The sequence below is a fragment of the Fonsecaea nubica genome, assembly GCF_001646965.1.
Source record: "Fonsecaea nubica strain CBS 269.64 chromosome Unknown Scaff24, whole genome shotgun sequence".
NCBI lineage: Eukaryota > Fungi > Ascomycota > Eurotiomycetes > Chaetothyriales > Herpotrichiellaceae > Fonsecaea > Fonsecaea nubica.
In genome coordinates, this window is record NW_019173697.1 from 189,207 (window position 1) to 212,731 (window position 23,525).

The 23,525-nt window shown below is 53.3% G+C and overlaps 8 protein-coding genes across 8 annotated transcripts; 5 read left to right on the forward strand and 3 right to left on the reverse strand.

The window, feature by feature from the left end:
* Nucleotides 1–494: 494 nt before the first annotated feature.
* Nucleotides 495–3,156, forward strand: AYO20_04568 (hypothetical protein; the record flags this gene model as incomplete). The annotated part of the gene is made up of 14 exons (XM_022642864.1): nucleotides 495–647; nucleotides 715–934; nucleotides 1,022–1,040; nucleotides 1,134–1,197; nucleotides 1,262–1,394; nucleotides 1,459–1,740; nucleotides 1,797–1,936; nucleotides 2,012–2,042; nucleotides 2,098–2,172; nucleotides 2,233–2,473; nucleotides 2,530–2,684; nucleotides 2,742–2,885; nucleotides 2,937–2,991; nucleotides 3,051–3,156. 14 exons carry the CDS (start codon nucleotides 495–497, stop codon nucleotides 3,154–3,156), a joined length of 1,818 nt encoding a protein of 605 aa, XP_022501166.1.
* Nucleotides 3,157–4,439: 1,283 nt separating this feature from the next.
* On the reverse strand, nucleotides 4,440–6,227 carry AYO20_04569 (hypothetical protein; the record flags this gene model as incomplete). Its single annotated transcript, XM_022642865.1, has 1 exon — nucleotides 4,440–6,227. One exon carries the CDS (start codon nucleotides 6,225–6,227, stop codon nucleotides 4,440–4,442), a length of 1,788 nt encoding a protein of 595 aa, XP_022501167.1.
* A 3,509-nt stretch (nucleotides 6,228–9,736) lies between these two features.
* On the forward strand, nucleotides 9,737–11,299 carry AYO20_04570 (hypothetical protein; the record flags this gene model as incomplete). The annotated part of the gene is made up of 1 exon (XM_022642866.1): nucleotides 9,737–11,299. The coding sequence occupies one exon, from the start codon at nucleotides 9,737–9,739 to the stop codon at nucleotides 11,297–11,299; it is 1,563 nt and encodes a 520-aa protein (XP_022501168.1).
* A 452-nt stretch (nucleotides 11,300–11,751) lies between these two features.
* AYO20_04571 (hypothetical protein) lies at nucleotides 11,752–12,621 on the forward strand (the record flags this gene model as incomplete). The annotated part of the gene is made up of 1 exon (XM_022642867.1): nucleotides 11,752–12,621. The coding sequence occupies one exon, from the start codon at nucleotides 11,752–11,754 to the stop codon at nucleotides 12,619–12,621; it is 870 nt and encodes a 289-aa protein (XP_022501169.1).
* A 2,064-nt stretch (nucleotides 12,622–14,685) lies between these two features.
* AYO20_04572 (hypothetical protein) lies at nucleotides 14,686–15,831 on the forward strand (the record flags this gene model as incomplete). The annotated part of the gene is made up of 2 exons (XM_022642868.1): nucleotides 14,686–15,387; nucleotides 15,538–15,831. 2 exons carry the CDS (start codon nucleotides 14,686–14,688, stop codon nucleotides 15,829–15,831), a joined length of 996 nt encoding a protein of 331 aa, XP_022501170.1.
* Nucleotides 15,832–16,596: 765 nt separating this feature from the next.
* On the reverse strand, nucleotides 16,597–17,964 carry AYO20_04573 (hypothetical protein; the record flags this gene model as incomplete). Its single annotated transcript, XM_022642869.1, has 1 exon — nucleotides 16,597–17,964. One exon carries the CDS (start codon nucleotides 17,962–17,964, stop codon nucleotides 16,597–16,599), a length of 1,368 nt encoding a protein of 455 aa, XP_022501171.1.
* Nucleotides 17,965–19,505: 1,541 nt separating this feature from the next.
* On the forward strand, nucleotides 19,506–20,978 carry AYO20_04574 (hypothetical protein; the record flags this gene model as incomplete). Its single annotated transcript, XM_022642870.1, has 1 exon — nucleotides 19,506–20,978. One exon carries the CDS (start codon nucleotides 19,506–19,508, stop codon nucleotides 20,976–20,978), a length of 1,473 nt encoding a protein of 490 aa, XP_022501172.1.
* A 298-nt stretch (nucleotides 20,979–21,276) lies between these two features.
* Nucleotides 21,277–22,955, reverse strand: AYO20_04575 (hypothetical protein; the record flags this gene model as incomplete). The annotated part of the gene is made up of 3 exons (XM_022642871.1): nucleotides 21,277–22,219; nucleotides 22,292–22,326; nucleotides 22,383–22,955. 3 exons carry the CDS (start codon nucleotides 22,953–22,955, stop codon nucleotides 21,277–21,279), a joined length of 1,551 nt encoding a protein of 516 aa, XP_022501173.1.
* Between the last annotated feature and the right edge of the window lie 570 nt (nucleotides 22,956–23,525).

A 23,525-nucleotide genomic window follows, 5' to 3' on the forward strand; every position in this document is an offset into this window, starting at 1 on the left:
GGGGTGGTTAGGGATGACTTGCTTTCGCTCTCGGGGATCCATGGGCTGAGAACCCCCCCAAAAAAAAGAACAATCTAAGAAAGCCTCGTGGGCAACAAACGCAGATCTCGAAACACTGCTCATGACCGCATGGATGATCTTCCGAGTCCCGAGGATTCTGGGTTCGAGTCGTTAATGCAATAGTTCGTATTGGCCGAGGAAGCTCTGACTTCCGGTATTGGACACCTGGGTTTCGTCTGCCCCACGGGGAACCGCGCCAGCGGAAAACCTTGGCGGCGACTTGGCGGGGGCTTGGCAAATATTTCCGGGGGTGAAGGGGGGGACCATTCAGCAGACGAGATGGCTTTGTTAGATACTCTAGTAGCCTCTGGATAGTCTCACCGGGCGCGGCAGGCTAGGTCGATGGATGAAAGATATAAAGGGCATCACCTCTTTTTCGCTTTGCCCACAATGGAATACCCAGTCCACCTCTGTAATACTTCACCACCATCACAATGGCTGTTGAAGACCAGGCGAAAACTCCAACAACGGACGTCGTCCACGATGAAACAAAGGCTGATTTGAGTGATGGCCATGCCGACCGCGAGTTGGCGGCGCCTGACGAGGCCAACGTGAAGATAGGTCCCCGTGTCTACCTGGCACTGCTGGTATGAACTGCTCCACCCCCAACTCAACCAGGATCCCTGCTGACTGGCGGGCTATCATCTATGGTAGGCTCTCGCGCTCACCTACGAAGCGGCCCTCTTCTCATTCGTTGTCCCATCGGCAGTTCTCCTGACCATCAACAACGATATTGGCCCCTCGCCCGATTTCACCTGGATTAGTACAACATGGTCCCTGTCAAACGCCATCCTACAATCCATTGCCGGGAGGTTCACGGACATCTTTGGACGCCAGTACTTTCTCATCGCCGGCAGTGTACTTGGCTTTGTTGGTACGTTTATACAAACCTTTCCCTTCCTCTCCATCTGGATCCTTTCCTTTATGTAGTTGGGGGAAAAATGCTAAGACCAAATGCTAGGAACCTTGGTTGCGGGACGGTACGTAGCCCAGTCCCTTTTTTTTCCCCCTGTCGCACGGGATAAGAAACTACGCAGCATGGAAAAGAAGGAATTTCTGACAAGATTATACAGTGCAAACACAATCAGCACTGTCATTGCTGGTACAACACTGATGGTACAGTTCTCACCTCCGATTGTGACCCTGAGGGGGAAGCTGTTTCTTTCGACGTACTCAGCTAACACGCAGTGACATGATACAGGGTGTTGGCGCTTCGACTCAGCAGATTGCCTATGCAGCGGCCTTTGACATTGTCCCAAGAAAACATCGCGGCACGGTTCTTGCGGCCATGAACCTTGCGGCCTTGCCAGGCTCCATGTTCGGCGCAGTCATCGGTTCGTTGATTCCTTTCTACGAGAAAGAGGAAGGACACCCTTTTTTCGCTAAGTCGTTGATCAGGTTTCAATATTGTCAAGACCTTGACCTGGCGGTACACCTTCTACTTCGGCTGCCTGGCAAATGGTCTTTCCTTTCTCACCCTCGTCTGCTTCTACTGGCCTCCTGGCTGGGTTGGTCTTCACCCGGACGGCAAATCTCGAAAGCAACAAATCCGAGAACTTGACTATGTCTGTGTGGTCATCTTTGGTGGAGGTTTGATCGCTTTTCTCCTGGGAGTTCGTTGGGGTGGCAATCCCACTCTATGGATCAGCGCAAAGGTCCTTGCACCACTATTGATCGGCGGTATAGTCTTCACTTTCTCCAGATGTTGTTGATATATATCTGACGCGAAATTCTAGGCGTGACGCTTATTGTGGCTGTGCCACCCTGGGAAAGATACAGCAACCCCAAGATCGACAAACTCTTCCCCCCTGAGCTGATGACCAGGTTCAGAACGGTCGTTTTGCCCCTTGTTTGTTTATTCTGTAACGGGGTTGTGGTAAGTCGGCGGTGTCTCCCGAAACAAGCCCAAGCGAGGTGTTGCTCAAAGTCGACTAACAAGGTCTCATAATAGCTGGTGAGCTTTCAAGTCTTCTGGCCTCAGCGTGAGTACTTCATATACCATACCACAAACTTGTGTGCCGGCTAACAGGCGAGCAGAGGTTCAACGCTTGTTCACAACCGAACCGGGCCGGGCTGGCTGGTTAAGTTTCTGCATGAATGGCGGTGGAACTAGTATGTCTTCTTTTCCGAGCCGAACAAACTCCTCGCTCCCCGGTGCTGATATGATCACAGCGGGAATCATCGTGTCCGGCTCGCTCTTTGGCATCATCAAATACACCAAATATCAATTGATCGTCTACGCGGCTTTCCAATGCGCCTTTACTGCTGCAATGGCATCGATCACCAGGGATTCGCTGGCGAGAGCTATTGTTCTCTGCCTCATTGCGAAATTTGCCATAGCCGGCAGTAGCACAATCGCAACGCTGTTCGTGCAGTTCGGGGCTGGCGATACCCGCCTTGGTGCCGCGACCGGGTAAGACGTTGTCCCCGCTCCTGTTGGATCGAACCATTCGCTAATCCGCCATGCAGAATACGTGGCACGCTTATAAGCGCGGGGGGTTCCATTGGTCTCGCGATTTGCACATCAGTGGTTGGAAACAAAGTCAGAGAGTCACTGACGCCAGCTTTGGTCGCCGCTGTGGTGGATGCGGGGCTGCCTGCAGACTCGGCGGCAGGCTTCATCGGTCAGTGCTGTCCTCCCGCGCGTACAATTCAGATGACAAGACTAACGATGATTACAGCTGCCTTCGTCTCCGGCAAACCGGCCGCGCTTGATGCCGTCGTAGGAGCGACCCCTGAAGTGATAGAGGCTGCCACCCATGCCTCTCAAGCGGTCTATGCCGACGCTTTCTCTCTCGTGTACTTGATCACGATCGTGTTCACAGGTAATGATTTCTCCCCAGGACACCGAGTCGGGAACGCTAACCCAACAACAGGGGCGGCATTGATCTGCACTTTCTTCATTCCCAGTGTCGACCATCACCTGACCAAGTAAGATAGAAACACAGGACTCATATTCGAGATCTCTCTTTGCTGACCATAAACGCCAGGCATACCGCTGTCCAGCTCGACAAGGCCCACATTGTTGGACATGGTGAAGGTGAAGCTAAGGTGTTCAGGGAGGAAGACAGTGAGGACAGTCTTGAGAAAAGGTAGCCTACCGAACGAGATGCCGGGGCGGTGCTGCACGGACATCTCCAACTTGGCCGGTATGTTCTTGTATGGCCCAGGAGGCAGGCAGAGATGGAGGGGTGGGTGAGTGGGATGGCCGCGCGGGGGGCGAAAACAGCCATATTATTAGGCTTTGGGCTAAGCATTGATCTCAGGCTGGAGCTAAGCCGACTTCGTATAAGCTTAATTATCATCTTACCGGGGTGCTAGGCGGGTGCGTGGATACCAAGGTACGGAGTACCTATTGTACCGAGTATGCGCTACGAGTTACTCACGAGTAGGTAAGCACCTAAGTAAAGCGGCTGGTCGGCGGCTCACCAGGTGGGGGTCCTTCTTAAACGGGTGCGAAGACGGGGCATACTTTGCTGCAGCCAAATACCACTCGAAACGAGCATCGACTCTTATTTACTATGTTCCCTGTACCGAGCCTTGTATGGGCCCTCGTTATACTAATACAGTCCTACGAATACTACCCAGTAGGTACCCAGGTATCCTTTTCGTTGACGCGTAATTCATGCGGCTCACATCACCTTGAGCTTTACAAGTTTCCCCGGCCTTCAGCCCCTCAGCACCCGCATTGCAAGGCGCAAAAAGCACAAAACAAAATGGAGCCTAGACCATTGATCTCGGTTGTCAGCTGTAAAGTCCTATCAATGCCCAATTCTTTGCAATTGGTGTTCTCCAGAGCAACTTGCTGCATAGTGTCAGCCCGTTGTCGCATTCCAGGGGGCATGTCCCACCACTTCGCACGGTTCTTGGTCGGTATCATGTCTCGAGCTCTGTGCGCCGTCAAGGGGTGATCTTCACGCTAATCAGCACGAACACTGATTGGCGAGACCAGTCCCCTGCTCTTTCCCCAGAGATGCTGACCTGTGCCCTCCAGATTCTGTGCTAGTCCACAACAATTCATAAATCATGTAAGCAAGCTCATTGAAAGTCGCGGCATCTCCCGAACAGAAACGTAATCTCATCAAGCCTCGCCTGCATTGAACCTTAGGCGCAAGGCTAGCCTGGAGTCTTAATCCAAGGGGTTCTGCCCCTCGGACTCTGTCCGGTCCAAGAACGAAGTCGTGGATGAAGAGGGAAAAGACAGCCCCTAAACAACAAGTGGGACAATTCCACTTTGATTCTATACTTGAGTACTGTCTCGGCGAGTCTTGACGGGTATTCGGCGCTAGGAGGCTGCTGTCTTCGTCTTGATCATGGGCATCACTGGCGGGTAAGAGGATGATTGCTGATATTTCGAGGTCATGCGCTATCAACGCAGTTTATGGATCTCGTCTGGGCCAAATCCGACCGGCGAATCGGAGCACCAATTCCCGCTGGGAATAGGGATCATAGAGGTATGCCACCAGCAAGTCTTCCAACTCCCTCACATTGCCAACTCCTATTTCGGTCGCCGCAGTCCTTGCGAGGTGCACGAACCACTCCAAGTCTTCTCCACCGGTGCAACAGACGCCTCCGAACACGGCTACCCAGAGGAGACAATCAGTGCGGGGCTGCCACAGCAGCCCAAGATCGGTGCTTTCTAGCTTAGCACGCAGGGAGTTGACCGAAGTACATGCCGCTCGCCGGCCCATGGTTGGGGAGCGCAGAAGAACAGCACAGTAGGCTGTGGCAATCCTCACGCTGTCAGCCTTGTCGTCCAGGTCGCAATGGAGGGGCATCGATAGAAGTCTGTGCACAATGATCAGAGTCCGCCAATTGAACCACTTGTAGTACTCGTGGACATAGTGAGGTGAAGCAGCCAAGAAGGCCGACATTTTCAAGACTTGAATCAGGTCAGCAAAACTGTCGGCCAAGATCTGACATTCACTGAAGGTATCCACCAGGATCTCGAGCAGTGACCCTGGTTGAAAGGGCAGCTGGCTTTGAGATTCGATACGTAGCAACAACTCCTCCGGTAAAGGGCCAGGATCCAGAGTGACAACAAGACGTGGAACACCGAGCCGCTTCAGCGCTGCAATGCAGTCCAGCATGAATATCCTCTCCAGCTGATAATCATCAAAGGTGCTCAGGCCTCCAAGAGCATCAACCATGGAGAGTAGGGCTTGGAAATGCGGTTCGGCTGCCTCGTAGTTGTCCGAGTGTATCCCTGCAGCGTAGAGCCGATGGAGGTCCACCGCCGTGTGATGATCCAATTGTCCAGTGGCAAGTTTGGTCTGTAGGGCGTGTACCGCTCTGGTCTTGAAAAACACGGGAATGCGTTGATTATCTTCTTCAGAGACGTTCGGTAACAGCAGTCTACCTTCTCGAGCAACCATCTGAGCTGCAGCAGAGGCAAGAAATGCATACATATGTGCGGGTTCTGTCATGCAAGCCTGCATGTCTGCGTGGATCGAGGGCGCATGGCGGAATTGACCCATAGATACCTTTTGGGTGTCTTTCCAGAACTTCTCTGGTAGTATAATCGTGTTGTAATGCTTGATTAAAGGCGGCGCCCATTGTTCCAAGGCGCGATGAGCGTTTGTGGGTGGGCTAGCAACTCCTCCTAGCGGGATCGATGGACTGACAACACCGGCAACGCTTCTGGTCGGTGGCGGGAGATTGTAGCTCGAGGAGGAAGTATCAAAGTATTGACCAGGACGATAAGGGTGAGAGGAGCCAAAAACATTGGTATGTTGTGAAGGAATAGGAGGCGACGCAGGCGTGGAAGTGAAAGGGTCTGAGAACAGTGCGGAAAGTTGAGGGTCGAGGGGTGTATGTGCTATGGCTTGAGGGCTCGTCGATTGGAACAAAGGGTCTTCAAGGTCGATGTTCTGTATAATGTCGAAGTAGCTTGCCCCTTGAGAAGGCGCATCCTGGGTTGTAGACGACGACGGACCAGCCACCGCAGGACTGGAGGACAGTGAACTCTGGCTGCTGGCTGTTTGCGGGGCAGCTTCTGATTGTTCTCGCAGACGGCGTTTGCGAGCGAAATTTTGACGCTGTACATGGCTTTGCTTTGTTCTATCCAATTCAGCGTCTTTGGTGGTCCGGGTCACGGTCGAGGCATCCTCATTGACGAACAGAAACTGAGAGCCGGGAGATTTCGATCGTTTTGCTTTTGGTGGCATGACACGTTGCTGGCCAACTTAATTTCCGAGTAGGGCAGCAGATTTGTAGTGTTGACAGTGAGGTCGTCTTCAGATTAGGTAAAAGGCGAGGCTGATCTCACAGACCTTGCTGACGGGGCCGATCCCCGTACGCAAAGACTCGACAAAAAGCGAGCGCGCAATCAGAGTTGACGACCGCCACAGGGCTATGGCGTCAGTTCAGGGAACAATGCATATGTTTGTGTCCCAGAAACCGCCGGAGCTGGGTTTGGGGCAGGGTACTCGTGGCTTTCTCCTGATTGAGTTTAGGTCGCTGCTGATACATCGGCAGTAGACGTTATTGGTATGGGGGACCCCCAGAGGAATGGAGGACGCCGCGGCGCTTCGGCAAGGGACTCGCGTGGAGGAAGCTGTTTTAGTTTATTGGAGACGTGATGCAGCCTTTGTGTCCTTTGACTCAAGATTCTTGGTTCCTTATAAGTGTGCCGGGTTTGATGCAGGTACTTGCCTTAGGGTATGGGATGTGCCAAAAGGCATCCGAGTGACGACCGACTGTGTTCTGCTGCTGTCTTCCCTTCGTACACGGGATCTTCAATATGCAGGGTTAATGCACGGCGAGGGCAAGTCTGGGTTTGCCTTCGGGGGAGGGCAAGGTGTTTGTATATCACGTTAGTTTCACAGGGGATAAAGGGCGGGTAAAAGAGAGCTCTGGTCGCGAGAAACCCACAAGGCACAATGGTCCTTCAGGTAGGAGGCGCTCGAGATGGCGAATTGCCACCTGCAGAGAGTATTTGAACTTGCATGATGATTCTTTCTGGAGGACTTAGAACCTAAATCTCATCCACGGCCTTGCCTCGTGCCGACCGAACCAGTCGCAAGTGGGCTCACCTGGCCCCGGTATTCACCTGAGCAGACATAGCCCGGGGCCGTATAGCAGGGCAGAGCGGTTGCAAGCGAGACGTTAAGGCGTGAAGGGCAATGACCGGAAGTAGAGGATATGGCGCATTGCGAACATCCATCCCGATCGGCTGAGGCACCAGTAGAAGAGCCAGCATCTCTAGAACAGTGCGAGGTGCGATGAGGTAATGGTATCAAGGCACAGAGAGGAGCAATCGAAGATAGCGCAGGATACGGAAAGCAGGCGGTTGAGTTCGTGATGGTACGAGTGGTATGGAGTGCGAGTGAGTTGTCAGTGTACGGATGAAGGAGAGAAAATCGGTGATGGATGTGTTTGTCAATGGCGTAATGGCTCCAGGGGATTGATGGAAGCGCTAGAATCTGGTTCAACCCAGCAAGGCATAGTCTAGGCCCTTTGAGCCTGGGAATCAACTAGACACCTAGAAAACAAGGGTGAAGGGAAGCGTGGAACGGCTAGAAGAGTGAGAAATGTCAGCTGCGTCGAGATTATTGCTGCAAGCGGACTAAACTCTTCTAACGAGTCATTAACTAATTGACTCGCTTAACTAAACGGGGGGCCACCAGGCTTAGTCAAAGGTCCCTGTAGCTCCCTATGTAGGTGCCCTCGGGGGATGCCTGCGAACCCCTTGGCAGGGCTGGTGGGTTCACTAAAAGTTCACTAGCCCTTCGGTCGGGTCGATCTTTGTACCTGTCGTCCGTACGGCAGGCATACGGACGACATCCCTGCATATCTACGAGTATCTGCTTGCTCCGCTCTCGGACAACAGTTAGAGCGATGCTCCGTCGTGCGAGTCGGAGGAAAGGCAAGGCAAACCGATAATCTTCGTGCCACCAAGAGTGTTTTACAGGACGCAACTCATGAGAAGCTGATAGAAAGACTTGTTCACTTTGTGACAGTGAGAGTCGGTCTGTATGTGCACTATCCCATCCCGGTTTGATCACTAAATGCTGCTGTTGACCACTAGCTAAAGCATAAACAAGCATTTGACGGCTATCCAAATTGCCGAACTACATGCGATCGATGCACCCAGAAAGCGCTGCTACCACTGTTATGTACCGACCTACCTACTGGGGTGCAGTGCCGGCGCATCTGCGTAACTAGCTGGGGCGGCTTGGATCCGATGTTAACCACGCCCTTGTGTTGCTTAGCCAAAACAAGTTTGTGCAGACTGCTTACTGAAGCCGCCCGCTACTTTCTGGTGCTGTCCACCAATAGCCATGGACTGAACCGAGTATACGAGATGGAACGAGGGTGTACCCAATATTACCTCCGCAAAATCCTCATCCTCTTACCTCCTACACTGGTGACATCGCTATGACTAAGTGACCGAGCCGCATCTTCTCTTCATGCGACACTCCTGGCTACTTGTCGGGAATTATGCGTGCTGAGATTCGGTAAATATCCCACTCCACTTCGGGAAGGCGTTAGCAGCACATATTCTCGCAAATGGAGGGTCTGTAGATCGAGTCGACCGGCCCATTCACAGTCGATTGCAACTCATGTCGCTTGGCCTCGGCCATACTGTGCTACACCTTAGCATATCCGGGTATACTTTTCCATGACCCTCCTAGACGTGGTCGCTATCTTCCTCGTGTGCGGAGTATTCCAAGCTTCCGAGAGGCAATGCTTCTACTCTTCAGTCCGGGATCGAAATTCACCGAACTCCAGCAGTGTTCTTCAGACGAGACCTCGGGGCCGAGGATGTGATTTGTTGGGTGGGAGGCAGAGCACCGATTCTGTCCAACTTCGGAACGCCCCTTGCTCAATGAAGGGAAAATTTCCTACAGAACGGTTAGTTGAGATATATTATTGGAAGACTCCCTCGTTATTGGAAATTGAGAAGAGAGAGACCCCTAGTATGATAGGAAACTTGAGCCTTGTAGGAGTTTGTTCGGGACGTAGTTAGTGCCCTGTGTTTGGAGGAGCTGGGCTAGGTGTCGGCGACATTACTCCCAAAATGGAGTTTGTATAGTGTCCTTCCAAGCTCAGCACAAACCATGGACGTTGAGAGATATTGGAGGTGGGTCGAGGCAAGCGTACGAAAGGGTGGGACGGTGGCACCAACGCAGAGGATAGTCATGACGTCAGATTCGGCCATAGTCGGCTCGGTCTACCTGCCATCGCTTCTACAGACAGGTACTGGTGGTTGGGTGGTGGTCACCCAGTCGTGCTAGGCGGAAGTCGGTTAGCTAAGCACCCCCATTAATTGCCACCCATCGCCTGCATCTTGTACCAGCCTTATCGGCTCCCCTCACGTGTCAAAGGGCCCCTTGTCATGGCCCGCAGTAAACACCAACGGGCAGCAAACTCAAGAAATCAAACCTCATTACCTCGCTTTGCCATCATCTTCTCTCTTTTTTCAATCGGCCAGTCCCGAGCAGCAGCAGCATTTCAAGTACGGACGTACCCCTGTTTGCGCAAAACTTTAATACCATATTGCCAATCTTCAACTCAACACCATCCAGCTGTGCCCTGGCCGCATGCCCGATGTTGCAACCACATCCGAACCATCCACGTTAGCCAGGACGCTGCTCCGTTGCCTGGACTTCGGCTCCGTCGACCAGGCTTGCGCTCCGATCTTACCTCATCGACTGTCCTCGAAATACCCACGATGCCCTCCTTCCAAGATACAATGCGCCATGACGACTCTCCTCCCTTCTCCCGAAACCTCGTCCTAGAGAGGAGCCAGTCGCAATGGATGTTCACTGCCGAAGACCTCCTTCTCACCCCAAGTATACTGGATGGTATGTCTGTAACTCAAGAGTTGGCAAACAGACAGAAAGGCGTCAATTTCATCACGCAGGTCGGGATCATGTTGAAATTACCCCAAATGACACTGGCGACGGCCTCGGTCTACCTGCATCGTTTCTTCATGCGCCATGCCATGGTTCAGAACAACAGGCCCGGTTTCCATCACTACTCAGTCGCCGCGACTGCTATATTCTTGGCCACGAAGGTAGAAGAAAACTATCGCAAGATGAAGGAACTGGTGGTCGCATGTTGTCGGGTTGCGCAAAAGCAGCCGAATCTAGTGGTGGACGAACAAAGCAAAGAGTATTGGAAGTGGCGAGACACCATTCTTCACAATGAGGACCTGTTACTGGAGGCCTTGTGCTTTGACCTGCAGCTTGAACAGCCCTACCGTATCCTGCTGGGCTTCCTCAGGTATTACGACATTCAGGCAAACAAACAACTACGAAACACATCGTGGGCTTTCTTGAATGACTCCCTTGTCACCACCATGTGCCTCCAATTGACGCCTTCGGCAATTGCAGGCAGTGCCTTATACATGGGAGTCAAGTTCGCAGGCATCAGTCTCCCCGACGATGAGAGAGGTAGGCCGTGGTGGGAGCAACTAGGCCTCAATCTCCACGACATTCAAAAGGGTTGTAATCTGATGGCAGAGGTCTACGAGAACCCGACACTGCCGCGCCAAGGTCAAAAAGATGCATACACAAAAGACGACGATCTCAGCTTGTTTGATCGAACCCGACAACCTGCTACACCTCAGCCTGAACTGTCCCCCGTTGGTAGCGCAAAAAGCGGAAGTCAAGGTGCGAAACGTGACAGAGATGCCGCCGAAGACCAAAATTCTGGTGAATGGGGATCGAGTATGCCATCACAGAGACCTGCCGGTGACGATCAACCAGCACCTTCTCCCAAGAGAGTCCGTCGAGATTCGCGAAATGACAATGTAGGCATGCCTCAAAGGATACCACACCGTCATTCTGCAACCGCGGCGGATGATCTACCCAATGATTCCAGAGGCACTGGCGACGATGTGCAGAGGAGAATTGACGAGATTGTAAACGCTTCGTCCAGCAGAGCACCACCGTCTCACCAACACCGTGTCCCACCTGGGCAGTCTTCACACCAAGGCCATTCCAGGAGATATTCATCGGCAGGTACAAATCGAAACGGGCCACCTTCAGCCTACAGTAATGGCCATGCAGAACAAGCTCCGGCACAACACCAACCAGAAAGTCGAGACAATGGCATGTATACTCAACCCGAGAGTAGCGAGCACGCAAGGGCTCCTTCTCGGGTGCCTCAGATTTACCCTACAGATGAGGGGCCTCCACAGCCACCACAACCAGAACCGTCCTCGAACGGTGTCAATGATCTAGACGACGCCGAAAAGGTCGATTATGGCAGCGAAGAGGGCGAGCTGTAGAATCTACCGAGCTGCAGGGTTGAAAAGAGCTCAAACACGGCGGCTGGACTGCTGATTTTGTCCTACTGTTGGTAATACCGATGCGTACACGCATGATGGGCGACATTGATTAGAATTCCAGTTCCTCGCTCCATTCTCGCCACTTAGATTACTTTTTGATCTTAGCAGGTTGGCAGGCTCTAATTGGTTGGGAAGATCAATGCGGGGATGTGAGTCTGGCAGATGTTCATGGGGTAAGCGGCGAACCCTCGGCTCAGCCATGACGTGACTCCAACGGATTTCTAATATACTACATTGCGTGCTCGGCTCGCCGTCCATATATACCCTGTCAGCCCATGGCGGCTAGTGACAGTTGAATCTGCAGGAAATACCATCTGTGCTAAAGTCGCCTTTGCCTTGACTGCATCCAACACACCTTCCACCTCGAACTTGTCCTGAAAAGCCTGAAGAACATGTCTGCCACTACAACTCAGACATCCGTGTCTACCACCCTCTCGGGAGCCCAAGATTCTTCATATGTCCCGCGGGGTCCAGTAAACACGACACTGAACTTTTTCCGAGAGCCCGAGGACGGGTCAAAGCCACATAACTATGTGGAGAAACAACCCGACGGCAAGCCTCAGCGCAACTTTGGCGAGACGGTGGTTGAGGTACAGATGAATGATATCCGCGGCCGAGAAAACGAATTCAATCTTGACAAGGACGCATTTCAAGCTATCAAGGGTGTCCCATCAGAAGAGACGGAATTCCTCGACGATGAACACATCAAACAGGTCTACTATCCCGAGGTTGAAAAATTACTGCTGGACAATGTCCCCGGCGCACACAAGGTCACCATCTTTGACCACACCATCCGTCGATCGAATCCTGAGGCGCCACGTGCCCCTGTTACAAGAGTACACGTCGATCAGACGGCGCGATCGACTGAGTGGCGGGTGAAGTTGCACAATCCCGACGAAGCAGAGGAGCTTCTAAAGGGTCGATACCGCATCATCAACGTGTGGCGACCCATCAACGGCGTCGTTCAGGCGCACCCGCTTGGCTTTGCCTCTGCTGATTCTGTCGATGATGACGATCTCATCCCTGTCGAGCATAGATACCCTCATCGGACGGGCGAGACGGCGGCGGTGAGGTACAACCCGAACCAGAAATTCTACTACTGGTCAGGCATGGACAATGACGAGCGGCTTTTCTTGAAGTGCTATGACAACAAAGAAGGCGTTGGTCAGAGAGTCCCCCACACGGCTTTTGTGGACCCGAGAACCCCCGTGAGAGCCAAGGGTCGGGAGAGCATTGAGGTTCGCGCGTTGGTTTACGGTTAGATGGCCCCGATAGGGCGGCACCATGGATCTTTCAGCATATAGCAGTTTTACATCCAGACCCAATGTATAATAAAGGTTGACATGAATGGAATGTTTTGAAATGAAGAATCGTATCCAAGCGATCTGCCGCTTAATTCGATCTGCTGCCTGTGCATAGCTGGGGCTTAAGGATCTTCATTGTGCAATATTAGCTCATTTAGGTTCGACAAGATTTTGCAATCACAATCCAGTATAGAGTGATATGTACTCCGTACTGCCCGAGCAATGATCCAATTGACTGCATCCCGCACAATCTAGATGGATGCTCACGGTGAACAGGCCGTCAGTCCTCTCTGAGTGGTATGGGGCTGTGTTGTTTCCACGGATTTCCTTCCCCGATTTCCCTGTTCGGGGGAAACTAGTTCCTCTTCTCACTCCGTACGAGGTACATGAGCTCATTTCGAAGTACCGGGTACATGCGTATGACATTGCTCTGGGCCTGGCTGTGGAGAGTAAACCCCCTCCAGGCGCTTCAGCCTCGCTCTAGCCCCGGCTAGTGGGGCCAAGCCTCGTGATATCCGAATACGAACAGCCTTGCGACCGTCCTGTATGTTGATTGGTTATTTCGATCACGCGCTTTGCTTCACCTAACGAACGACTTGGGAATATCCTGGTGCCTGGATTGTCTCTCTCTCTCTCCCCTCTCGCGCATGTCCTTTTGATCTTCTCGCTTGCCCTCATCTACCATCAATGTCATCCCACCGCGGGCTGTGCCGCTTGTGGCTGAGTTGTAGCGTTCTCTGACGTTAGCGTTCTCTGAGCCAGGGAAAAGCCACCTTTCGTTGATCCATCAACGTGGAGATTGTCAGAATACGAGAGTTGCTCTTTTGGGAAAGCCTATGACGAGCCAAACTCATGCAAGGGGCCGCGATCAGGCCAGGCACGCTGCTTGCGGTCTTCAGTGGGCCTTGAAAACCCGAGTACGGCCACCCAAACTCTCGGGACCTTCTTCCCATGAATGCGAAAGAAAAGGTACAGTAGTGGGCGTGAAGCTTTTGGCTCAGGCAGTGCCACCTTTTTCTTGGTCGACCCCAGTTACAGAACGTCTGTCGTGATCTCCCTCCATGTCTCCTGCCCGCCTCGGTGGGGACCAACTGATTCGTCCCAGATACGAATCATCCCATCCTAGACGGAAACGATGAAAGATATGTTTCTGCCTGGTCTTCTCTGCCGCCCCCGGTTTGCCGCTCAGGGGATATGCCCAACAAGGCAGCAACCTTTCCCTCGCCAAAACTCTCTCTCGACGTCGTGGGGAACCCCCGCAAGCAGTCTCATGTCACATCTTGTCGCACCCCATGTCCTCGAGAATCCGACGTCCCGAATTCGAATCTTGCCTCATTTGATACATCGCAGAGTAAAACACGAATATTTCCACAACGACGAGGATGGAACCTGTCCCGCCAAGCGAAGGCCACGTCCCAGCCAGTCCAACGTATTCAGATTGCCGTCCTGTCTTCGAAACACAACGACCAAACCGAAATCGTCGTCTCCCCCCACCAATCAAGTGTCCTCTGCGACCTGGAACCGTGGCCCGAGGAACCCTGTCCCGCCGGTGCTGATTTGACGGTGATACGAATACGTCCGGCGTGTGCTCCATCTTCGCTCCCCTTTCAGTGCAGAAAGCGACGCAAGCAAAGATCTTCTATATACCCATGTGTATGAAGTGTTGCGCGGGTTACTCCACTCGTCTCATTTTCTTGTCCCTTCCTCAGTCTGTTTTCTTGGGAGCTGTGAGAGGGAAGAGGGGATGAGATGGGACGAAAAAAAGGCGTATATATATATCGAGATGTCTCGTTCCCTCCTCGTCGAGTGCTCGAGCTACTTCTTCTTGTTCATCAGTTCGGTTCGACTTGGAGCCATTGTTTCTCTCATCACACATTTGTGTATAGGCCTTTGTTTTAACAACCCCGGCGACAGCGACAGAGTCTTACAGAACCTCCAGATATCTTCGTCTGTTCACAAACAACAGTCCCACCAAGACACCTCTCTGTTCAATCGCTCTCCAAAAAAGCAGCGTTGACAAAGATGTCGGACACCAAGAACGACAACGACTCGTCCGACCTGAACCTGTACTTCTACTCGCCCTCGACCGCGGCGGCCGTCATCTTCTCGGTGCTGTACTTCCTCCTGACCCTGTGGCACGGGTACATCAACTTCGTGGCGACGCGCCACACCACGTACAAGCACAAGTACACGATCCCGCTCTTCGTGGCGTGCGTCATCTCGACGGCGGGCTGGTCGGTGCGGAACGCGTCGATCCACGACCTCGACTCGATCCCGCTGTACGCCGTGAGCGCGTCGTACATTGTCATCTCGCCCATCTTCGTCTGCGCCACGCTGTACCTGCTGCTCACGCGCCTGATCCGGACGAGCCTGCCCGCCGAAGACGGCCAGCACCAGCAGGTCTTCTTCCGCATCCGGCCCGGCTGGCTCGGTCGCCTCTTCATCACCTCGGACATCGTCAGCTTCCTCACGCAGTGCTCCGGCTCCGGCATCGCCAGCTCCGGCAACTGGGAAGGCGACCTCAAGACCGTGGGCACCAACGTGCTGCTCGTCGGCCTGAGCCTGCAGCTCGCCACGTTCACCGTCTTCCTCGTCGTCCTGGGCAGGTTTGTCAGGCGCGTGAGTCTCAGAGGAGCCAAGGACCGCGGAGGAGCCGCAGCAGGATGGGATCCGCGTGTGAGAAAGGTCGTGTGGGCGGTGTGGATCGCGGGATTCTGGATCCAGGTGAGCAGAAGTATTCCCCATTTTTCATTCTCATTCTCATTTTATCCATGGTCCTCTTTCTTTCTTTTCCGCTTTGCCAAATCCATCCCTCACTGACCTGTCGCTGTCGCCCCGATGCTCTTGCGTCTGCTAACACCCTCAATCCCACAGATCCGCTCCATCTATCGAGTCGTCGAGTTCGGCATGGGCATCGACGGATACCCCTTCACCCACGAGTGGTGCCTGTACGTCCTCGAGGCGCTGCCCATGTTCATCGCCCTCACGGTCCTGGCTCTCTACCACCCTGTCAAGTACATGCCGCAGACGACGACGACGACGACGGAATATGCCCTGCATGAAAACACACATGGGAGGAGGGGTCGCGCGAAACGATCGAAAGGAACTCACCGCGTCGGGTTGGACAAGACGAAGCCCGGATTCGCAAACACAAACAGCGCAGTGTAGTGTGAGGAAAGTCCGGGGGCAGGTCGGATGCTCTGCAAAGAGCATGGGGAGTGTGCAAGAGATAGACAGGATGATTGGGCACGGCAGTGGGGGATAATACGACAGACTCTCAGTCGCAATCGATCTTTTGCCCGCTTGTCGATTTGCTCGAGCTGGAAACTGGGAGAAAAGATCGGTATTGTCCACAAATTGGGGATCGGGAACATGGAGCAATAACCAAACACATGGACGGAATGGCATCGATTCTACAAAGAGGTGTGGGCCTAGGAATTCAAGAGTACGGACACATACAAAACATTGGGACGACTTGACACTTGACCACAGTCTCTGGTTCGAGACGCTTGACACACGTGGAAGTTACACATTTATGGATAAAGCTAGTCAGGGAAAAGAGGATATCAATTTCTCGCCTCGGAAAAGAATACCTTCAATCACTTATACGTGGAATGTTCGGGTCTGAATCGACTCCGGTGTGAGGGTGCTGGATTTCGCATTTGGACAAAATCCTCCTCCTGCAGCATACAGTACTTGAGTAGGAGAGATTACTTTGGAGAGGGTATTTCCCATCCTTCCTAAAAAGGCTTCCTCCTGGATTGTCCGGAAACAAACGGTAAGTAAACTGCTTCGTGCCTGAACAATAATCTGTCCGAAGGAATACTGACCTGTACGTTTGTTATAGCGGTCATTGTCATTCTGACTTTCTCCCGCTTTTCAGACCTGCTCGTCTCCATAATGACTGCTATCATCCTATTCCCGCGAACCACGTCAGGTGGGTGTCAGAATCGTCGACTGTGGGGTGATATCCCGCGTGGCCAGATGAAGCTGCAGGACAGGTGGCAATTGGAGCACTTCACCATTGATCTCTGCAACAACAGTGGCAATGACATTTCTTGGCCAATCAAGGTGCGAATCCCACTCAGAGTCTTCAAGTTTCTGGAAAATCCCTTGAGCCCACTCGACTGTGCCCTGCAGCACGCGTACGCGACTTACATCTGCGCGATGTGGCCATTCTTGTGTGGCGAGAGGAACCATCAACAACTGGACGCCCACGAAATAGGCAAGAAGAAGTTGAGCGACAAGATTGTTTGGGTCCAGGAAGGTCTTGAAAGCGTCGTGGCATAATTCATACCATACACCGTACACGCCGATGAATTGTATGTAACCCGATGCCGGCGATGCTTGGAGCGAGGTGATTACATCGACAAGCGCCTCGTGAAAATCTATCTCAGTGCCACCGGTCAAAAAGGGTCGAATTCCCTCAAGGGCTGTGTAGGCATCTTGTAGCAAGATCGGGTCAACAGGTGGCAAGTTCTGCAGTCGTGGCGCCATGTATTTGAAGTGCCAGTCTGGTTGCAGGTTAAATGCTGTAGGCGAGTGCTCTTGTTTGATTTTCTCGGTTGTAAGGGCGCATCCTCGGACCATGGTGATGAAATCGGAAAGACCATCACTCATGTAAGAAGCTTGAAAGGTAAGGGCGTAGCAAGAGGCGAGCATGGCGTCTGCTTCTCCGTAAGAACGCGCCGTCTGGCTCAGTGCGTGATTGAGGCCAGCAATAGCCTGACCGCGATGAATCAGAGATTCTCGTCGATAGTCAACGCACGTGAGGCGACTGAGGTGGGAGGCCCCAAGCGAAAGCAACGCATGCATCAGGTATTCGTGCTGTTCCGCAAATTGGGGAATGTCGTTGACCCAGACATGGTCGTTGTCAACTGGCAGGTGTGGATACGCGATGGTGAGAAAGTGATGGAAGAATCGCATGTCCAGGATCGAAAAGGTGGCAGCTGGAAAAGATGGGGAAGTTGTGGGATTCCGCCTTATCAGCGGCAAATTGCTAGACTTGCGTACTGCCGGCTCTGTTGGATAGACGCAACTGAGTCCTTTCATCAAACAACTCCCGCACGCGGGTTTTGTTTCGGAACATTTGATCTTCCTTTGCTTACAACTAAAGCAGCCTCCGCGGGACTTCTTGTGCGATCGCCGCGTCAGATTGGGAGCCAGTGTACGAGTCTTTTGGTGGGTGTTGCGTCGCGAACCATTACTCGCCGGAGTGGTGGCTTCTGGAGAGAGATCCCATGAGGCTATCGACGTGATATCTGTGGAAGCGTCGGTCGAGATACTGCTATCCAAAGTCATGATCGTGGATATGGTTAGCAGGTAGTTTCAGGACATTTTGGGGGTTGCTGGAGTGTTTTTGGGCATAGGGAGCGATGTTAAAAATTGGGTCATATTGAGAAGTCGGTAACGAGTGTAAGAATGGAGCCCCGAGACAGCTTCGGGTATAGTCGGCCAAGCAACGAGGCAGACACGGGCTTTCTCAAAGTACTAACTAGGGGCATGCTTTGTTTTGGTGTGAAGTGACTGCAGACAACATGAACAAATCGTCGAATAGTTGATTCCCTGGCCCTGGTACTCAACAGGGGATCAGCATGCAACGAAACGTTTCAGCCTGGAGCCAGAAAAGTCCAAGCCCTAGAAACACGAGAATGTGACGCAAAAGCGTCTGGTCAATCCAATGGGAAAATTCCCAGAAGTTCGCAGCGTTCTAGAGCACGCCCTTCCCGACTGCAACACATGTCGATTGGGGGCTGTGACTGTGCCAGAGAGTAGTGGAGGGTAGAGTACCCGCAATAATAATTGTATGAGGGAAAAAAGGAAAGTAGGGGGACTGCGCTTGGGTGTTGCTGGCCCTGGTATTGGGGTAGGACAAGGGCGAAAGCGTTATCCATTTTGGCGATAGGAGGTGAACCCGGGGTATCGGGAGCCAAAAATAGCTAACGTCTTGTTTGTTCTGTCGTATTGACAGCCCTACCAGAAAGAGGTTAATGCCATCGACAATCATATATCATCTGGGACGAAGCCAGGCAGAAGCGGAAGGCATAGGAGAAGGATCCACCCGTGGCACGAGTATTTCCAGGGAGGCAGCTGGTGGATGAGTCTTCCGACAAGATGATCGGCGCACGACATCGCGAGTCTTTTTGTGTAGGGAGGGGTCATCAGCAGAGTCACGAGGTAACAACCAAGTGAGTGATTGAGAGATTTCGGTACAATATCTCGCCGTTTCTTCCCGGGAATCTTCTTGGGATACCACCGTCAAGACGTCAAGACCGATGGGTTTCTTGGTAAACCGCTCATGTTTGACCATGATGGAATGTGGGAGGGAAAGGACGAGACAGAGGCAGAGGACTAGCCGAGGTCAGGGACCTGGATGTAGTTAGTTGACGTTGCACAGTCAGCGATCACCCAGAGAATGGTGGGTCGAACCTTTTGTTCTTTCTGGGCTGATTCCATATACGATGGTGAAGGAGGAGTTTTCTGCTGAGAAGATGAAGGTGAAGAAGGTGAAGACAATATAAATGTAGACAGGATGAAGAGAAGAGTAAGGTCCGAGTGCAGAAGAAGCTGTTGCCTCGCAGTCTATGACGTCGCTAATGGTTCAGTGCCTGCGCCAGCTAAAAAGTGGCCGCTTGATGCCTTTCGCTTGTCACTGCAAAACTGCGCTTCAAGTCATGGCGGCACCGGCCAAGTGGTGCCTGTTCTCGCATCTGTCGCAGTCCACTTCTTGCCACTAACTTTTGTTTTCTGTCGAGTTTCGTCGGTCTAGAGTGTGCTTTTCCGCCCCTTCGAGTCATAGCATTGCGGTAGAGCTCATTGGATGATCCTTGTACCACGCTGCGATGGACATTTCGACGCGAGCCCTCGTCAGGCTCCTCCTGCCCCGTCTGCCTTTGCTGCTCAAGACGATCGTCCTCAATACACTCAATTTGTCGCCTAATTCAGCAAAGCAAGATCTGACAACAGAGGTGGTTGTGGTTATACTGCGGTCTATTACGAGGGTTAGGAAGCCTATGAGATATCTACAACACATCTCCACGAAGGATCCTGGAATCAAAGGACCCATATGCATCGCCAAAGTGACCATCCCACCCCCACTTGACGAGTCCGGCCCTAGAGAAGCTGTTGTGAAAGCCATCAAAGAGCTTGGAAATGGCAGCGAAACATACACTTTGCCCGACATTGTGGGCGTGGAAGCCGAATGGACTGGCTACAAGAAAGGCGCGTCTGCGCACGAACCTAGACCAGATGTATCTGAAGACGACCATTATAGAATTCTGATGGCCACCGTTTCGACCAACACCACGATTTTATATTTCCATGGTGGAGCCTATTTTCTGATGGATCCGGCATCGCATAGAGAGCCTGTGTCGCGCCTTGCACGGTTGACGGAAGGTCGCGGCTATTCTGTGAGATACCGTTTAGCCCCTCAAAACCCTTTCCCTGCCCAATTGCTCGACGGATTGGTGGCGTATTTATCGCTTCTGGCACCTCCCAAAGGTCTGCCGCATGACCCTGTACCTGCAAAACATATCGTGTTTGCCGGAGACTCTGCTGGAGGCAACCTCGCTGTGGTCTTATTACAGCTCCTCCTGACACTGCAGAGGACGGGCGTGAGCAGCATCAGATTCCATGGAGTCGATGTCCCCATTGAACTGCCCGCGGGCCTTTGCCTCAACAGTGCGTGGGCCGATATATCTCATTCAATGCCTTCTATAAACAAAAATGCTCATCTGGATTATCTGGATCCACCAAATGCGGAAGGAGTGTCAAAGGCTGACCCTCTTCCGGACGATTTGTGGCCGGCGAGCCCTCCTCGAGCCAATATCCTCTGCGACGCGTCAATTATGGCTCATCCTCTCGCGTCACCTCTCGCTGCTGGTTCAGATCTCTGGAAAGGTATGCCACCAGCATGGCTGTGCTTGGGAAACGAAGGCCTAGAGGACGAGATCACCATACTAGCACGCAGAATGCACCAGGCCGGTGGAGTGGTGGATTTCGTGGGCTACGAGGGGATGCCTCACTGCTTTGCCATGTTGTTCCCCAAGACCCCGAAAGCCAGGGATTGTTTCGAGCGCGCCGCAAACTTTTGCACCGCCGTCGTCGACGGCAGCGGGCCAAAGACGAGTAGATTCGTCTGGGTCAAGGCGTTCTCGAAACCGTCAAACATTCGAGAGCTAGGTCCGGATCAGCTGAGCAAAATCAGCGACGACGAGGTGACGGACGCCATGAAGACAATGCAGAACCACGCAAGGAAGAGGGAGGAAGAGGCCTTGCAGAGGTGGCGCGAACAGCAGACCAGGGCCAAACTATGAAGATATGGATAGGTCTGAATGCACGCGACGTCGTGAACCAGTCTCGACCTTGCTAAACCACCGACACACTGCCGGCCTGTCTTTCTCGAGCGTCACAGAAAATCCTAGCTATTCGTCGGGTCATGGCGTGCTCCTGAAAGCATTTGTTGCTATATCCTCGCATCTCCAATGATCTGGCTTGGGGGTGTGCATTGAATGAAAGCACGGTAAAGGGGGAATCTATAATGTCTATGACAGCCTCTTCCCGTTTTTCTTCCTGTTTGTCTGTCTATGGTCATTTGTTTGTACATTCTAGCACTCACACAACCCGCGCGCGAGTACGCGGGTGGCGCTGGGGGCGCGGGCGCTCGAAGCGGAGGAGACACATGACGGCGCAAGCCAGGGCAGCGGCCACTGCAACGACGTCGTAGGGCAAGCCGAGCCAGGGGCCGGCACCACGCTCGAGGCCAGCGTTGAACAGGGCGGCCGTGATCGGGTAGGCGAGCATGACGCTGAGGGTCTCTGCGATGGCGAGCACGGAGAAGACGCGGCCCTGATCGTGGGCGTCGATGAGCGCGGCGGCCAGGGCGCGCAGCGTCGCGGGGAAGCCCGTCGACAGCGTCTGGAGCAGGAGGCCTGCGACCATGATGACCGGGTGCGGCGCGAGACCGATGACGGCAAACGCCGCGGCCAGCACCAGCAGCGACGCCCGCGACAGGACCACGTTCTTCTGCACGGCACTGAGCGCGTACCGCGCGTCGATCCTCGCCGAGAGGCGCGGCAGCACCGTGAACAGCACCAGGCCCGCCGCCACAGCCTGCAGGGAGTAGACGAGCGTGGCGTCCGCGAGTGTCCAGCCGTACCGGTCCGACACGTACCGCTGGAGGAGGTCGCTCAGGGCGTCGCAGATCAGGCGGAACGGGTGGGCCAGGGCGACGAAGACGAGGCGCCAGTCGCTCCAGACCTTGGCCAAGCGGGACAAGTGCACCTTTGAGCGTCGCCAGCTGCCATCACATTTGGGATCTATCGACCTTGTAGCGGCCTCGTCACCATGTATCCTGGATCGTCCGTCCCGTGCAGCAGCAACTTGCCAGTGGAGGGTTTCTGGGACGGTAGTGACCACGATAACGGTGATGACTAGTAGCGCAAGTCCGAGGTATATGGCGAGCCACGGATCACGCCGCATAAGAGTCGCTGCGAGGACCGGTCCGATGACCTTGCTGAAGTAGCTGAATGCGGTTGAGCGGAAAAATGTCTCGACTCTGCCCCAAACACAGGTTAGCTACAAAACGTCCACTCAGGATCAACATAGCCCTCAAAGCTCGACAACATACACTCGGTCACTCGAACTGACGTCGGTCAGGATACACTGTGGACCCATCAGTTGTGTGCCTATGTAATCCATTCTGCGCGAGCAGAGCTTACCACAAAAAGCAACTCTGTCACCATGACTCCACCACTCACAAGATTGAGGCCTGCGCCCAGCCAGATGGCGCGAAGGGGTATTTGGCCGTTGAACCAGGTGACAAAAGTAGTCCACACCTGTGTCAGGCACAGGACGGTAACGTTGAGGATCAGCAGGCGTCGTCGACCGATGGTGTCGGTGAGGATTCCCATGGGGATGCTCAAGAGGAGACCCGGGGCCGCGGCGAAGAATTCGTACCACCCCTTGAGTGTAGATATCTGTGTCTGGACGGGGCCTATCTTGCAGTATGACTCTGGGATCTTGCCAGATGGTGGGAACGCATTGCTGGGATGCCGGCGGTACCATTGCGAGCAGTAGATGGACTCGTAGATCTCGGTCTGAGCAGGAGCCAGGACCTGGAATGCGAGATTGGCGCAGAACACGACGGCGTAGACCTTTGCGAGGAGTCTGGATTGATTCCTTGAGTTCCCATCATCGCCGCTACTGTCGAGCGAACTGCCCAGCAATGGCGCGGATTCAATGTGGTCTTCCTCACGGCTGTTCCCGCATTGAACATGGCCGCCAGTCGACATGATGCTCAAGAGGGCGACAACACAACCAGCAATCGTATCAATGGAGGATGCCTCGCTGCAAGAAGCGGGCCCAGGTTTCGAGGAAGAAATTGAAGATGCCTGATGAGGATCATTGAAGGAGGGGCCCCGGGGTATATATTTCTCAGTTTGAAGCAAAACGCTGCAGCCTGGCATGCATGCACCGGTCAAGTTGTGGTTCCATCAACCAACTCCCCACAGGCTGGCGGGTATATGGACGAGTCGGAGAATTCTGACGAAATCTAGAACCAATACTCAACTCACATCCGCCATTGTATGATTGGAGTATTCTTGTTTGACGGAGAAGAAGGGAGAAGTGAGAAGGGCGAGGGAGATAAAAGAGGATTCAACCACAATGGGCAGGTAAGAAACACCCACCTAAGGAGGTCGCTAAGCAGTAGACCATCCACCCATCCATTAACAGGGAGATAAGCGAACAGGTAGACCCTCTCCGAGTTGCCTCAATTCAAGTACAGTATTCATTGATTGGGCCGAGATACTTGAGTGATGCAGACAAAAGGACGGAGGATTTAGAGCTGGGGCTGGGATAAA